The 14,899-nt window shown below is 43.4% G+C and overlaps 1 protein-coding gene across 3 annotated transcripts in view; it reads right to left on the bottom strand.

Annotated features, from left to right (window-relative positions):
- Nucleotides 1-14,899, bottom strand: part of SLC45A2 (solute carrier family 45 member 2) — a 47,609-nt gene that overhangs the window by 19,994 nt on the left and 12,716 nt on the right. For all 3 annotated transcript variants that reach the window (XM_060236094.1, XM_060236095.1, XM_060236096.1), the window contains one exon: nucleotides 10,372-10,694. In XM_060236094.1, coding sequence (XP_060092077.1) covers nucleotides 10,372-10,694 — 323 coding nt within the window. The remainder of the gene's footprint in view (nucleotides 1-10,371; nucleotides 10,695-14,899) is intronic.

Here is a 14,899-nt window from a genome sequence, read left to right as displayed (position 1 = left end):
TGTACTGGAGTAGGTGATGTAAGTCACCTGATCCTCTGGGAGTTGGCTCTGACAGACTGCCCACCAGCTAGAGAAATACAAGCTCTTACCCAAGAAATATCAGATTTTTAAAAAAATATATCTGAACCAAATGCTTACAGCTCGCTTTCAGCTAGTTTATTAGATATGACTGACAAGAATCTGGTTATAAAATGAGGCTAGGGAGGGTTTGTAACACTTTGTTCACAGTCTAGGGTTGCCAGCCAGGAGCCTGGAGATAACTGTGTCAAAAAAAATACGTACAACAATTCATTACTCTTTCAAATATATTAAGGCAGAAATGAAAGAGAAAATAAGTCCTTTGTTACTAACTTGAACCTATGCAGGAAGACAGGTTGTGGGTAGAGGGCAGCTGAGCCTCTATGACGTTTTACATGTATGTTAACAGGAAATATACACTGAAACCGCAAGAAGTTGAGAATAACAGGAAACATGTAAGGTGCAAAAGCCCTGCTGGAAATTGTAGAGTGAGACAAAAATATGTATCATGCCACCCACGCATTCTAAAGGTATTTAACCTCTCTGCAGCTTTTAGAAGGTCGCCTAGCTCCTTTGAGTCACTAGACTCAGCTAAGTGTTTTGGTGCCTTTAATAAAGAACTATTTGCTTCACCAAACCTGCGTGGTGCTGCTTTGTGGTGAATTTCCTGCAACATGTTCTGGTGCATTGTGCTGCCGGGAAAGGGGGCGGAAACCACCACAGGCAGGCGGGTCCTTTAGACCCCCTTGGCCCTCGGGTCCGCTGGCCTCATGTCGTGGAACTCCTGGACTGTGACTAGGCGCCATGGTCCTTTGACCGAGTCTGGGTCCCTGAGTTCTGACGGTTCAACACCGCTGCCCCGATCGTCCAACGACCCTGGCAGAAGGCTGAACCAGACCCCTGGGAAAATCCTTCGAAGGTGAGTATATGTAACTGGGTTTCTGGTCACTCCCATTTGGAGGGAAGAGGGGACTGATCACCTCCTGTATCCCGACCTTTAGAGCGGATCAGAGGGATCTGGCTTGACTGTTGGTGATAAGGATTGGCATCGTGGCTCTCAGAGATAAGGACTGAGTTTGGAAATAGTGCACTATGGATTGTGCGTGTGTGTGAATGAGAGGCAATCAAATTGCCAAGTGACTGCTGAACTCCTCGGTATTGCATTTCCTAATCAGGAGACCGCATTTGGGTCAGGAAAACTGCTTGGAGAAGGGAACCCTCTTTGTGTTCCGGGGTACCAGAACCCTTACTGGTATCCCACCACCCTTTACCCTTTGTGTTCAAGTCGTCTTGTCTGTCTGGTACCATGGGAGGGAGTCAGTCAGGAAGCATGACTCCACTGGCGAAAATGACTGCTCATTTCAAGGAAATTCTTGGAGAAAATTGTGTTTTGCGTCAACCCCTAAAAGATACATAGCACTGTGTTCCCGGAACAATTTCTAGTATTCTGTAACACTTAGACCTTTATGTGTTGCCCTGGGAAAAGATTAGGAGAACTAGTAAAAGGAAGAAGAAAGAGACGCCATATATTCTTCAAATCCCCGAGACCCCTGAAGGTGATGACCCAAGGGGGGTCATCTCTTTTGTCCCCATTTAACCTTCGTTTTCCCAAACCATTGGGCCAGTCACTGACATCCAACCGAGTCCAACAGTTGTCAGTTTTTAGATGGGCTGGGAATGACTCATGAATGACTTCTGTAAACACGATTGGGGATTTTGGACACAGAAGGAGAGATTCAAGGCATTAGTACGTCCTTGGGTAGAAACAGCAGGAAAGCTATTTCTTTGTTGGGAGGGGGACTTGTGTCCTAAATATAGGTTCCAAATTTGGAAAGGAACCGATCAAGATACAACAGCTTGGGTGATTAAAAAACAAGGGAAAACATGGAACAAGGATTGGAGGGCCTGGTGGAATAACTGGTATTTTCTTAGGCAAATTGGTAACGACCACATTCAAGTGTGGAAAATAACGAACACAAGGGTTGGAGAGGAGACCACCAATTATACAGATGGGTGGGAAAATCAGATTACATGTAATATTCCATATCTAGACAATTTCCATTCAAGTAATTGCTTCTGGTGTGGAAAGGTGGAATTACATACAGGGAGTTCCGTTGAGTCAGACATGTCAAGCTCGGAAGGGTCAATAGAGTTTGGGGACTATTGCTGGGAGTAAACACTAACCCAGGGATTATATCCTTGAGAATTAGGAAACATAGAGGTAGTGCAGGAGGCCTATTTGTTTGAAGAGGAAGAACTAGTAACAATTGAAGGGGTCTCAGGAGATAACGAAAACAGGGAAATAGAAGTGGAATATTGAGCCACATGTTTGCTTTTAGCCCCCAAGACTTTGGATAGGAAGATGACTCGGGGTGGTCTCCAGCTTGGCATTGGGGTATGTTTGGTCATCAATTTGAAGACCCCCTCCAACATCCGTATGGTCCAATAATTACTGAATTAGGATATCTCTGTCCTTGGTTTAAATATAGAATTTGGCATTACGACGAAGGAAGGGCAGGAGATTGGGGCAATATAGAATACAAAACTCGACTCTGCTTCCCCACACGAATTTGGAAAACTCATTTTTATTTTCAACATAGACCGGGAAAGCCTGAAAGGTTCTGGGTGTTCAGGCAGATATCAGATTTTCACCCACCAGAATTGTTTTTGGCTCAGGAAACATCCAGCCCAGTAATCTCTCCTGAAGGAAAATTAATAGATAAGGCAGGATTACATTCCCTAAATTGTCCCAGGTGCATGCCACCACCCACACAGCCCCAATCCTGCACCTCTTCTGACTGCACCCCTTCTGAGGGAAAGTTTGATACAAAATGATTCCAGAGGGGAATGTAACTGGAGAACCAGAGCAGCAGGAGGCATGTATATACATACTGGTTCCTCTTCTAATTATTTTTGCCATATTTGTTTGGATATGGGATACCTATTGGCCGTAGAAATGAATCACCCACCTTCTCTTGGAAGGAGGACTAGCCTCTCCACAAACTATAAGAGAAGACTGGAATGAAGGGATTTCTGGCTCCCTCCCCAATATAGAGCAGTAAAAGAAAACGATGTGTGCTGAAGAAGAGCCAAATCTTCAGTTAAGTTATGGATCGGCCTTATAAAGATGACAGAGGCCCAAACGGTATAGTTTAATGCCTAGTTAATATTAAAATGAGGAACCTAGTGAATGAGAGTCAGGGGCCAAACAAAATGAGTAATGGGAGATTGTAAATAGAGAAGAGACTTTTTGTAAAGAACTTCGGCATCCCGGAATAGCCTGTGAACTCCAAATGGAGGAGGGAACTTTTCCGGCTGGGTAGGAGATTCAAGGTTTGAATTTTGACCCACGGAGTGTGCATACATTTTTTTAAAAAACATTTCTATAGTATTATATTTACTGATTACCTTTAAAAGTCTGAGGTGCCACAACTGGGAAAACAGTGAAAAATGTACTCCAGTTTGTGAATCATTTGTCAGTAATCCAGCTAGTTTTTATTTTATGCCACCCAAGTCCTCCTTGTAGCTCTTATAAATAACGAGTTGTCTCATACATGAGCAAATGGGGGAGTTGCTCCCTAGGAAACATAATATCTAAAATGAGCTTCTCAAAGGAGCAAACTGTTAAAGCTGTAACCCAGTTTTAGAACCCAGAACGATAGAAATTCAGACTTGGTACTATTTAGCATACCTAATCACTGCCCATCAGCCATGTGTAGCTCTACTCACTGAGCCCCATCTTAATTGTCTAATTTACAGGCATACTTATCAGCATGAGATGGAAGAGGAGCTCAGGATGGCTGTGCCGGGTTCCTTTTCTAATTTTCCTTCCTGCTATTGCTACAGAGAGTGGTGCTGCAACACTGTTTGGTTGGGAAATGGAGAACTGGACCTCACTTTTGAGTGCTTCGGTTGATTTGCAAACCAGTTAGATGGAGATATTGCCGTAACTTGCCAGATCTCAGGGATGGAGATAAATTTAAATGAAACCCCCATCCGTTTCACTTTACATTACGATGGCAATGAGCATGTGTGCCCAGTGGAAAGCCAGCTGGAATGCAAATTCTTTCTCAGGAGCGATCTCATCTATCATTCTGTCAGAGCCTGCCTGACAATACAAACAGAACAGCAATGTAGACACTGCCAGGAACTGAAAATCACTGACATCATTAAGCCTGATGCGGTGCTTGACTTAAAAATCACATACCAAGAAAAGGAAGATGTCTATCTGGTTCAGTTCTCCATTCCCCATTCATCACAAGGCTATTTAAAGGATTCTTTAATATATGAGATAGCCTACTGGCCTGAAGTTGCCAATTGGACCACGAGTGACAGGACCAAGATATTTCAACATGTCCCGTTAACACTTTTGAAAAGGGAATTTCAGACAAGCTCATGGTATAAACTAAAAGTTCGGTCCAAGTCCAATGATAATTTTTTCAAAGGCTCGTGGAGTGAATGGAGCTCTCCTGCCTACATACATACTGCACAGGAAATGCCAAAGGAAATAAATAATAAAATAGTCCTAATGGCAATATCCCCTGTGGCCTTCTTATACTGCTCATCCTAATTTCTTTGATCCTAATATTTGGAAGAGCAAGATTAAACCTATTGTGTGGCCAGCCATTCCTAGCTATGAGAAAACTCTGGTTGAACTTTCTAAATTGAAAAAGAACTCTGAGGTAATTGTTTTCAACCTGGAGAGTGTAAGAGATGGTCACATCCACCAGATGGACAGAATTCAAGCCAAGGCAGAACAGCAACAGTCTCAACAGTTGCTGTCCAGGCCACTTGAGGTCCCAGTAGGAGATCTAGCCTGCGAGACTGGCTGGGTTTGCAATGGTACCAAGAACAAAAGATTCCAAGACTTTAGAAATTCCACAACCTCAGAGCCTGCCAACCCCTTTAATAAAACCACTCAGAGCCACCTGTCCCAGTTATGGGAAGACCCCTGTAAAGCTACCATAGCATGGCACGCCCCAGATGCTGTATATTGGGTATGTGGTAGCGCAGCCTACAGTCAGTTACCTCTTGATTGGACCGGGGAATGTTTTGGCATCTATAAAGCCCAGCTTCTTCCTATTTCCAATCAGGATGGGAGAAAGGCTGGGGGTGCCAGTGTATGAAGAAACCAGCCGGGTCAACAGGGATGTGGGGTCAACCATAGAAATAGGAATCTGGAAGGATAACGAGTGGCCTCCAGAATGGATTATACAGGTATATGACCCAGCCACATGGGCAGCAGACGGATTCTGGGGCTATAGAACTCCCATATATATGTTGAACCATTTTATTAGATTGCAAGCTGTTGTGGAGATTATAACCAATGAAATGTCATTAGCTTTGAACCTATTAGCAAAGACCAATACCCAGCTTCGCATTGCTGTGTATCAGAACTGCTTAGCTTTAGATTACTTGCTAGCAGCTGAAGGAGGAGTGTGTGGAAAATTTAATCTCAGTAATTGTCTTCAGATAGACGATAGTGGAAAAGCCATTGAAGAATGTGGAAGCCATTGACCGAATGTGGAAGCTGGCGCATGTCCCTGTTCAGACTTGGTCAGGCATCGTGGATGAAGGTGGATGGTTAGGAGACTTGCTTGGAAATTGGAAAAGCATTTTGTTAATGATTGGCTTGGGATTCGGAGGCCGATTGATTCTGCCCTGCCTGCTTCCTCTCATAAAGAATATGATCACTGATGTTGTAAAAGAACTTCAGTCTGTCCCAAAAACAGAGCCAGTCATGCTCATGAGAGAGTGTATATGTGAATGCACTGAATGCTGAATATCTGGTTCCCCTCAGAAATGAGGAGCCATATGATGTACCCATGAGCCTATAAGGCAAGATAGCCAGATTTCTCTCTCTCTCTTTTGATCCAGATAGAATTCTGGAAGGGGGGGATAAGACAGAAATGAAAGAGAAAATATGTCCTTTGTTACTAACTTGCATCCACACAGGAAGATGGGTTGTGGGTAGAGGGCAGCTGAGCCTCCATGACGTATTACATGTATGTTAACAGGAAATATATGCTGAAACCGCAAGAAGTTGAGAATAACAGGAAACATGTAAGGTGCAAAAGGTGTTAACCATCCCAACTTGAAGAGTGAGACAAAAATATGTATCATGCCACCCACGCATTCTAAAGGTATTTAACCTCACTGTAGCTTTTAGAAGGTCGCTTAGCTCCTTTGAGTCACTATACTCAGCTAAGTGTTTTGGCACCTTTAAAAAAGAACTGTTTGCTTCACCTAACCTGCATGGTGCTGCTTTGTGGTGAATTTCCTGCAACAATATCATATAACAAGAACTGTTTCTGAATTCATTCAATTTCAATACAGATTTTAGTTACCGCAGTAAATAGAATAACATTGCAGATTCAATCACTACTCATTCAAGAATATAGAGTCCACAGATGAAAATTTCTTTTTTCTCTTCGTTACTGCAGTACCCCCAACAGGTGCAGACAATTCCTAAAAGAAATTGACTAGTGACTTTTTGCGTTCATAGAATTTGAAACACTGGTTCCAGGTTGTAATTACCAAAACACGCCCCATTTTACCTAGGAAGCGTGTCATGTCACCCCGCAGTCGACGTTTCTCTAAGCTAAAGAGCACCAAGCATTTTAACCTTTCTTCATAGGGAAAGTGTTCCAAACCTTTAATCATTCTAATTGCCCTTTTCTGCACTTTTTCCAATGCTATAATATCCTTTTTGAGGTGCGGTGACCAGAATTGCACACAATATTCCAAATGAGACCACACCATCGATTTATACAGGGGCATTATGATACTGGCTGATTTGTTTTCAATTCCCTTCTTCATAGTTCCCAGCATGGTGTTGGTCTTTTTTATTGCAATCGTGCACTGTCTTGACATTTTCAGTGAGTTATCTACCACGACCCCAAGATCTCTCTCTTGGTCAGTCTCTGCCAGTTCACACCCCATCAACTTGTATTTGTAGCTGGGATTCTTGGCCCCAATGTGCATTACTTTTCACTTGGCCACATTGAACCTCATCTGCCACGTTGACGCCCACTCACCCAGCCTCAACAGATCCCTTTGGAGTTCCTCACAATCCTCTCTGGTTCTCACCACCCTGAACAACTTGGCCACTTCACTGCTTACTCTCAACTCCAAATCATTTATGAACAAGTTAAAGAGCATGGGACCCAGTACTGAGCCCTGCGGCACTCCACTGCTTACCGTCCTCCACTGCGAAGACTGCCCACTTATACTCACTCTCTGCTTCCTATTAATTAGCCAGTTTTTGATCCACAAGAGGACCTGTCCTTTTACTCCATGACTCTCGAGCTTACTAAGGAGCCTTTGATTAGGAACTTTATCAAAAGCTTTCTGGAAGTCAAGAGTTTACAGGGCTCTTTTTTGTAAGCTCTTTTAGGATTGGCTACCTCAGGGGTGTGTGGCCTAATATGCAAAGGAGCTCCTGTTAGAATTCCACCCCTGAGTATATGAGTAACTCTACCTCAATTTGGGCACGGGGTAGGGTTGCTAACTCTGGGCTGGGAAATTCCAGGAGATTTGAGGAGTGCAGCCTGGGGAGGAAAGGGTTTGGGAAGAGGAGGGACCTCAGTGGCATATAAGGGCATGGAGTCTACTCTCCAAACCAGCCATTTTCTCCAGGGGAACTAAACCCTTGTCTGGAGATCAGTTGTCAATCTGGGATATCTCCAAGCCCAGCCTGGAAGTTGGCAACATATTCTTCAAGCAAAGAAAGCACAAGCCTCACAGACTTCGAGCCTCACAGCATATGCATATTCAGACAGACAGTATCTTCCTGAAAAAAATTTAGTTCAGAAATCTGTGTTCAGTGCCATCAAATCACTTCCAGTTTATGGCATGCCCCAGAATTAATAACCTCCCAAATGTCCCATTATTAACAGCCTTGTCCAGGCCTTGCACACTGAGGGCTAACAATGTAAGAACATAAGAGAAGCCATGTTAGATCAGGCCAATGGCCCATCCAGTCCAACACTCTGTTTCACACAGTGGCCAAAAAAACAGGCACTGTCAGGAGGTCCAACGGTGGGGCCAGAGCACTAGAAGTCCTCACACTGCTGCCCCCTCAAGCACCAAGAACACATAGCATCACTGCCTCAGACAGAGAGTTCCAACAATACGCTGTGGCTAATAGCCACTGATGGACCTCTGCTGTGGCTGTGGCTTCCTTGACCATTTCCTTCCAGTTCATCTCCTCTTTTCCTACTGACTTTTTTTTTAAACGAAGCTTCCATTTTTAGACAGCAGCTTACACACATGTGGAATGATAGAACAAAGTTTGAGTCCAGTGGCACTTTAAGACCAATGAAGTTTAATGACAAGTTTAGACAGAGAAATCTTTCCCCCTCGTTTTACCACAAAAAGAACAATCAACATCAACACAAGGTAGGTAATTAAAGGATTCTAATCAAGGGGAAAGAGTCATCAAAAATTAGTCGCAAGCAGTGTTCCCTCTAATCTGAGTTAGTGTGAGCTAGCTCACAGTTTTTAAGCCTCCAGCTCGCACATTTTTGTCTTAGTGCAGGAAAAATGGCCCCAGAGCAAGCTAATTTATGCGGTGGCTAAAAACCTTAATGGCAGCAGCTCACGAAGTAGAATTTTTGCTCACAAAATTCCATAAAAGTTAAAACTCTAGATCAACTCAAGCCTGAACTTTCCCTAGAAGCTAAAATGACTAACGTAGCTATAGAACTTTGGTCACATTAAGAGAAGACAAGAGTCACTGGAAAAGCCCATAATACTAGGAAAAGCTGAAGGCAGCAGGAAAAGAGGAAAAGCCAACATGAGACAGACTGGCTCAATCAAGGAAGCCACGCCCCTTAGTGTGTAAGACCTGAGCAACACGGTTAGTCAACAATATGTTTTGAGATCATTAATTCATAGAGTCGCCATAACATGGAAGAGACTTGATGGCACTGAACATACACACATACACAAGAGCAGGGCTTTTTTTTTTACAGAGAAAGCCCTGCGGAACTCATTTGCATATTAGGCCACACCCTGATGTCACCATTGTTTTGGGCAGGTCTTTTTTGCAGAAAACGCCCAGCAGGAACTCATTTGCATAGGCCATACCCCTGATGCCAAGCCAGCCGGAACTGCGTTCCTGCTCAAAAATAATAATAATTTTTAAAAGCCCTGCACAAGAGTTAAATTATATATAGTGCTGGAGTCCCATCACTGGAACATCTTCCATACATTCAGGGCTTTTTTTGAGCAGGAACGCACAGGAACACAGTTCCGGCTGACTTAATATCAGGGGGTGTGGCCTGACATGCAAATGAACTCCTGCTGGGTTTTTTTCTACAAAAAACCCTGTGTGAAACATTGGTGGTGTCACAGGGGGTGTGACCTAATATGCAGATGAGTTCCTGATGGGCTTTTTCTGCAAAAAAGCTCTGCATGCATCCATATGCAAAGACTGATTGAGACTGCAGTGCTGATGAAAGGAGCAGATTCAGTTTTCTCAGTTCTTCCCTTAGGCTACTGGTAGAGAAATGTCATGTGGTGCCTTTTTTCCTTTATCTGAAGTTAAAGAAGCCTGTGAGTGGGGCATTTTTTAAATCAAGGAAACAGCTCAAGACAAAGAGCTGAACTTCCCTTCCCCAGTACCGTGGTCATGATCTTCACCTCCTGAGGGCTGCTATTTAGGCCCCCAAACATAGTGGAAGTTCTGATCACAGAACTCCACTGTGTGTCATGAAGACTCTCAGTCCCGTTCAAATCAACGTCATCGCTAAATTCATTGATTTCAAATGAACCGATTCATGATTAACAGTTTTGGACCCCGACCTGGGTGACCCAGGCTAACCTGATCTTGTCAGATCTTGGAAGCTAACCAAGGTTGGCCCTGATGGAGACCTCCAAGGAAGTCCAGGGTTGCTATGCAGAGGCAGGCAATGGCAAATCACCACTGTTTGTCTCTTGCCTTGAAAACCCTACAGAGTTTCTACTTGATGGCCCTTTCTACCACTGGCTTTGGCATCCAGTACCTTTCTCTCCCCACAATATCATCTTCCGTTCAGACAACCTGATATTCCCCGTATTCCCCAACTGGACCCTCTGGTGCAGTCTTTTTGCAACTTCGGGGTTCACTGCGGGACAAGCGCCAGCAGCTGCACTGCAAATTTAGTGTCTTTATCTCAAAGCCCCTCCTTCCCAGCCATTGAATATACCCTAGAAGATTAGCCATTAACTACATTGGCCCCAAAGCGCATAATGGCACCGAAAAATTCAGGAACTCCAAATTGATTCTCTTATATCCTATGCACTGTAGATGTTTCTTTTTTATTTTTAAGAGAAAGGAATAAAAGGTAGATAAAAAAAAGGTGCTATTACCTGAGTGTCTCGTTTTTCACTGAGCTTCCCTTGCTGAGATAATGTCTGTGTTTCTGTATAGACTTTTTTAAAATAGCCATCCTTAACTGTTCCTATGGAGCCGTATTGATAGGGCTTTGCTGTGTTCAGCAGGTGTTTGGATTCTACTGAGGCGATGGCGAGGGATGCTTCGGGGATACTGCACAAATGTACGGTCAGGCAGATGAGGAACACCAGAGCTGCGTAAAAGAACATCACCTGGAATTCTGATCCCAAATATTTCCCCAAGACAGTGTGGCCCCAATCAATGGCACCTGTGAGATAGCCAAGGGCCCCTCCTAGACCTAGAGAAAAAAGAAGAGACAAGTCTGCTAATGAACAGTGCTAGCTTATTTATGAATTATATAGACTACCCAGCAAATTTTGCCATGGCTTGAGTAACCCATGCTTGCCTGATCTCATCAGTTCTTGCAAAGCATGCAGGGTTGGCCTTGGTGAGCATTTGGATGGGTGACCACCAAGAAAGTTCAGGGCTGCTACACAGAGGCAGGAGACAGCAAACTACCTCTGAACGTCTCTTGCCTTGAAAACTCTATGGGGCCACCATAAGTCAGATGTGATTTGACAGCACTTTCCACTACCAGCAAATTCTTGTTTTGTTTTATTTCCATTTCTTGTTTATCCAATCATGAAAGCCTCATGCCACCTTTTAAAAATGAGTTATATATTTAATAATGCATTGCAGCATATGCATAACGGCCAACTCAAATACAAGATGTATATAAACCATATATTACTCCCCTGCCAACTTGGCCTCCACTGCAAAGGGAGATCTGGCCATCACATTTAAAGGGACCACACATCTTTTAAATGTCTTCCCTCCTTAGAAATAATGAAGGATAGGGGCACCTTCTTTTGGGGCTCATAGAATTGGACCCCCTGGTCCAATCTTTTTGAAACTTGGAGGGTATTTTGGGAAGAGGCACCAAATGCTATGCTGAAAATTTGGTGGCTCCATCTCAAAAAACAGCCACCCAGAGCCCCAGATACCCACAGATCAATTCTCCATAAAACCCTATAGGAATCGGTCTCCATAGGGAATAATGGAGTGCCCAGCAGACATTTCCCTCCCCACCCCCTTGCTTTCTGATGACCCTGAAGTGGGAGGAAGGGCCTCCAAACTGGGGAATCCCCTGCCCCCATCTGGGGATTGGCAACACTGGACTCTGGTGAGTCCTGAAGAGAAAATTAACGTGGAGCAGCCACCAAGAACAAGTCATGTCCTTGGCACATCAAGAGAAGTAAGAAGGCTTTTCTGGATGCATGGTATTTTAAAAGAAGTGCCGGGGGAAGACAGGCAGTGGGCAAGCAGCTATTCCTACAGGGGCACACAAGGCATTAAACGGTCCCTGTGGTGACCAGGTGCTGGGCAGCAGGAGACATGGAAGCAAGGCCTCAGACCTTGGAAGGGAACAGGAAGCAATTATTTACAAAGGTAGGGTGGTGGCACTGGTTATCCGAGAGAGAAAGAAAAGCCTTTCCAGGTATTGGGAAACCCCTGGAGGGCAGGGTGGAATAGGTCTTGCAGCCCTGAGAAGGCCCGTTCCACCACAAAGCTTTATACAGGCTGGATCTGGGATAGCTAAAATAAGTTATTCTCCCATGTAAGCCCCCTTTTGTTCTATCAACTAGAGAGGCTCTGCTTTGGCTTCCACCATGCAGACTGGCCTTCAGGAACAGTACAGCCTTTTCAGTGGTGGTCCCAAGAGTTGTGGAATGGTCTTCTCCCCAAGAAGACCATTCCACAACTCTTTTGCTCTGTCCCATTTCTAGGATTGCCATCCCCCAGGTGGGATAGAATACAATCCGAGAGAGGTCACTATAATGGATAACACAACAAAAAATGCAAGCTAGTGACCAATTTACTAAGAAGTTTATAAAAATCAGTCCAAATGTCCAAAACATGTATATTCAAGTCCCAAAGTAGTGTGGTGACAAGCCAATCGATTAAGTACTTGTTTCTTTCCAGTCTTCATCAGACCTGGGACCACTAACAAAAGAAAATATTATACAAAAATATCAGAAGGACATTCAGACACCACCAATCCTCTTCCTGTGAAAAAATATATCATACTTACATATTGATTCAATTATATAGATTTTTTTACACAATTTTCAAAAAAGGGACACGGAGCGTCTCCAGCAGCAATTTCACCTTGGCTACAGCTCAGTATGTGGCTTCTTGTGCACCCTAAAGATGCAACTAACATGTTTAAAAAGGCAAACATCTTATTTACAGCTGCCATTACACAAACCTCTTAAAGGTAAAGTAACATAAAAATCTATATAATTGAATCAATATGTAAGTATGATATATTTTTTCACTGGAAGAGGGTTGGTGGTGTCTGAATGTCCTTCTGATATTTTTGTAGATTATTTTCTTTTGTTAGTTGTCCCAGGTCTGATGAAGACTGGAAAGAAACATGTACTTAATCGATCGGCTTGTCACCACACTACTTTGGGACTTGAATATACATGTTTTGGACATTTGGACTAATTTCTATATACTTCTTAGTAAATTGGTCAGTAGCTTGCATTTTTTGTTGTGCCTGGAGATCTCCCAGAATTGTGACTGATCTCCAGAGATCTCTTCCCCTGGAGAAAATGACTCCTTAGGATAGTGAATTCTATGGCATTACACCCCACTCACTGAAGTTTCACCCTAAGCTTCACCCTCCAGATCTCTAGGGATTTCCCAACCTGGAGTTGGCAATCCTACTTATTTAACAAGAGCTTGAAAACCCTTTTTACAAGCGAGCAATTATGCTTGCAAAATTAAATGTGTGACCTTGCATCATCTCCAAATGCTATACATTAGATATACTATTTTCTGACAGATGTTGCAGTTGTGATTTAAGTATCATAAAAACTGTGAAACATGTTCTAGTTGAATGTCTGTGGTATAAGGATGCTAGCAGGGCTCTTTCTATAGCAGGAGCTCCTTTGCATATTAGGCCACAGCCCTCTTATGTAGCCAATCCTCCAAGAGCTTACAGGGCTCTTCTTACAGGGCTACTGTAAGTTCTTGTAGGATTGGCTACATCAGGGGGTGTGGCCTAATGTGCAAAGGAGTTCCAGCTACAAAAAGAGCCTTGGATGCTAGAGAGAAATTGATCAAACCACTTAAGGGCCAGTGAAATAAGCTTCCCCTAGATATTTTAGTTACTAAATTTTTACTAAAGCAAATATTCTGTTGTTAGCTGAATTTCTTGTTTGGGCCATGAGAGTATGAGCACAAGACATTTTTTCTAATACGTTTTCTCTGGCTTGAATTCTTCCTTTCCTCCTCTTATTCCTAATGGGAATTGATTGATACTACTCGAAACCTTTAGGCCAGAGGAGCAGAGAAATTTTTTAAAAAGAACTCTTTTACTCAGAATGACCTTTTAAAATTGATATCTGATTACGAGCTTTAATAACATCTGCTCCTTTTAACATTTTATACTACCTTTGGTATTTTATTTTTGTTACTATATTTTTGTTGCTTTTAACTCTTTATATTTTATTTTGGGTGCCACTTCTTTTGTCAAAATAAAAACAGCCTTCTCTACTTTTGATAAGCAAATAAAGGAAGAGGCATCACAGGTCCCACGTACGCAGGGCTTTTTTGTAGCAGGAACTCCTTTGCATATTAGGCCATACACCCCAATGCAGCCAATCCTCCTGGAGCTTACAGTAGGCCCTGTACAAAGAGCTTTTGAAGGATTGTAAGGCCCTGTAAGCTTTTGGAGGATTGGTTACATCAGGAGGTGTGGCCTAATATGCAAAGCAGTTCCTGCTACAAAAGAAGCCCTGCTCATACACACAATGCAGAACTTCACCCCTGGCCTATTCAAGGTATCCTTTGGCCCAGTACGAAACCTGAGATGGATTTATCTGCACTTATTCATGTGACTCTGGCTGGAATGGGATCAGACAAATGAATCATCATTACTACTGTCAGGTCTCTAGCTACAACGTTATGCAGTCGGAAACTACAAATGCAAAAAAAACCCCAGCTAAAACCCACAAACCTATGGTTAATTAGCTAGATATGTAACGACCTAAAAGGACAACATCTGTATACTCCCTCACATGTGAAATAACTCTGCCGGGAGTTGACGTCACAGCCCCAGGGGTTGCAATGCAGCACAACCTCCTCTTTGTTATGTGGGATCAGCAGAAGCTCAGATCACATGGTGCTGCCTTTGTTCTCTCCCCATCTCTACCAGCCCGACATGCAAAGCTGGTCTGAAGAAGGTCAAAGAAAGATCAGCCATTGACGTTTCAGGGCCCCAGTGTCCTCAGAGCTAGGAATGCCCATCCTTTGTGAGGGGGGGTACCCAGGACTGTGCTGTGGAGGGATCAGCTATCCGTACAGATGCGCAGTTCCTCCCACAACTTGGCACCTTAATCAGAGTGAATGAACACTCAGGAAAAAAAAATCTGCTTCTGAAGATGTCCTTTGCCAGCAGAAATAAACCCACAAACTGATGAACTGGATGGGACA

This window comes from Heteronotia binoei, chromosome 4 (assembly GCF_032191835.1).
Source record: "Heteronotia binoei isolate CCM8104 ecotype False Entrance Well chromosome 4, APGP_CSIRO_Hbin_v1, whole genome shotgun sequence".
Classification (NCBI taxonomy): domain Eukaryota; kingdom Metazoa; phylum Chordata; class Lepidosauria; order Squamata; family Gekkonidae; genus Heteronotia; species Heteronotia binoei.
The sequence above is the reverse complement of the archived record's forward strand: the minus strand, read 5'-3'. Positions and strand labels throughout refer to the sequence as shown.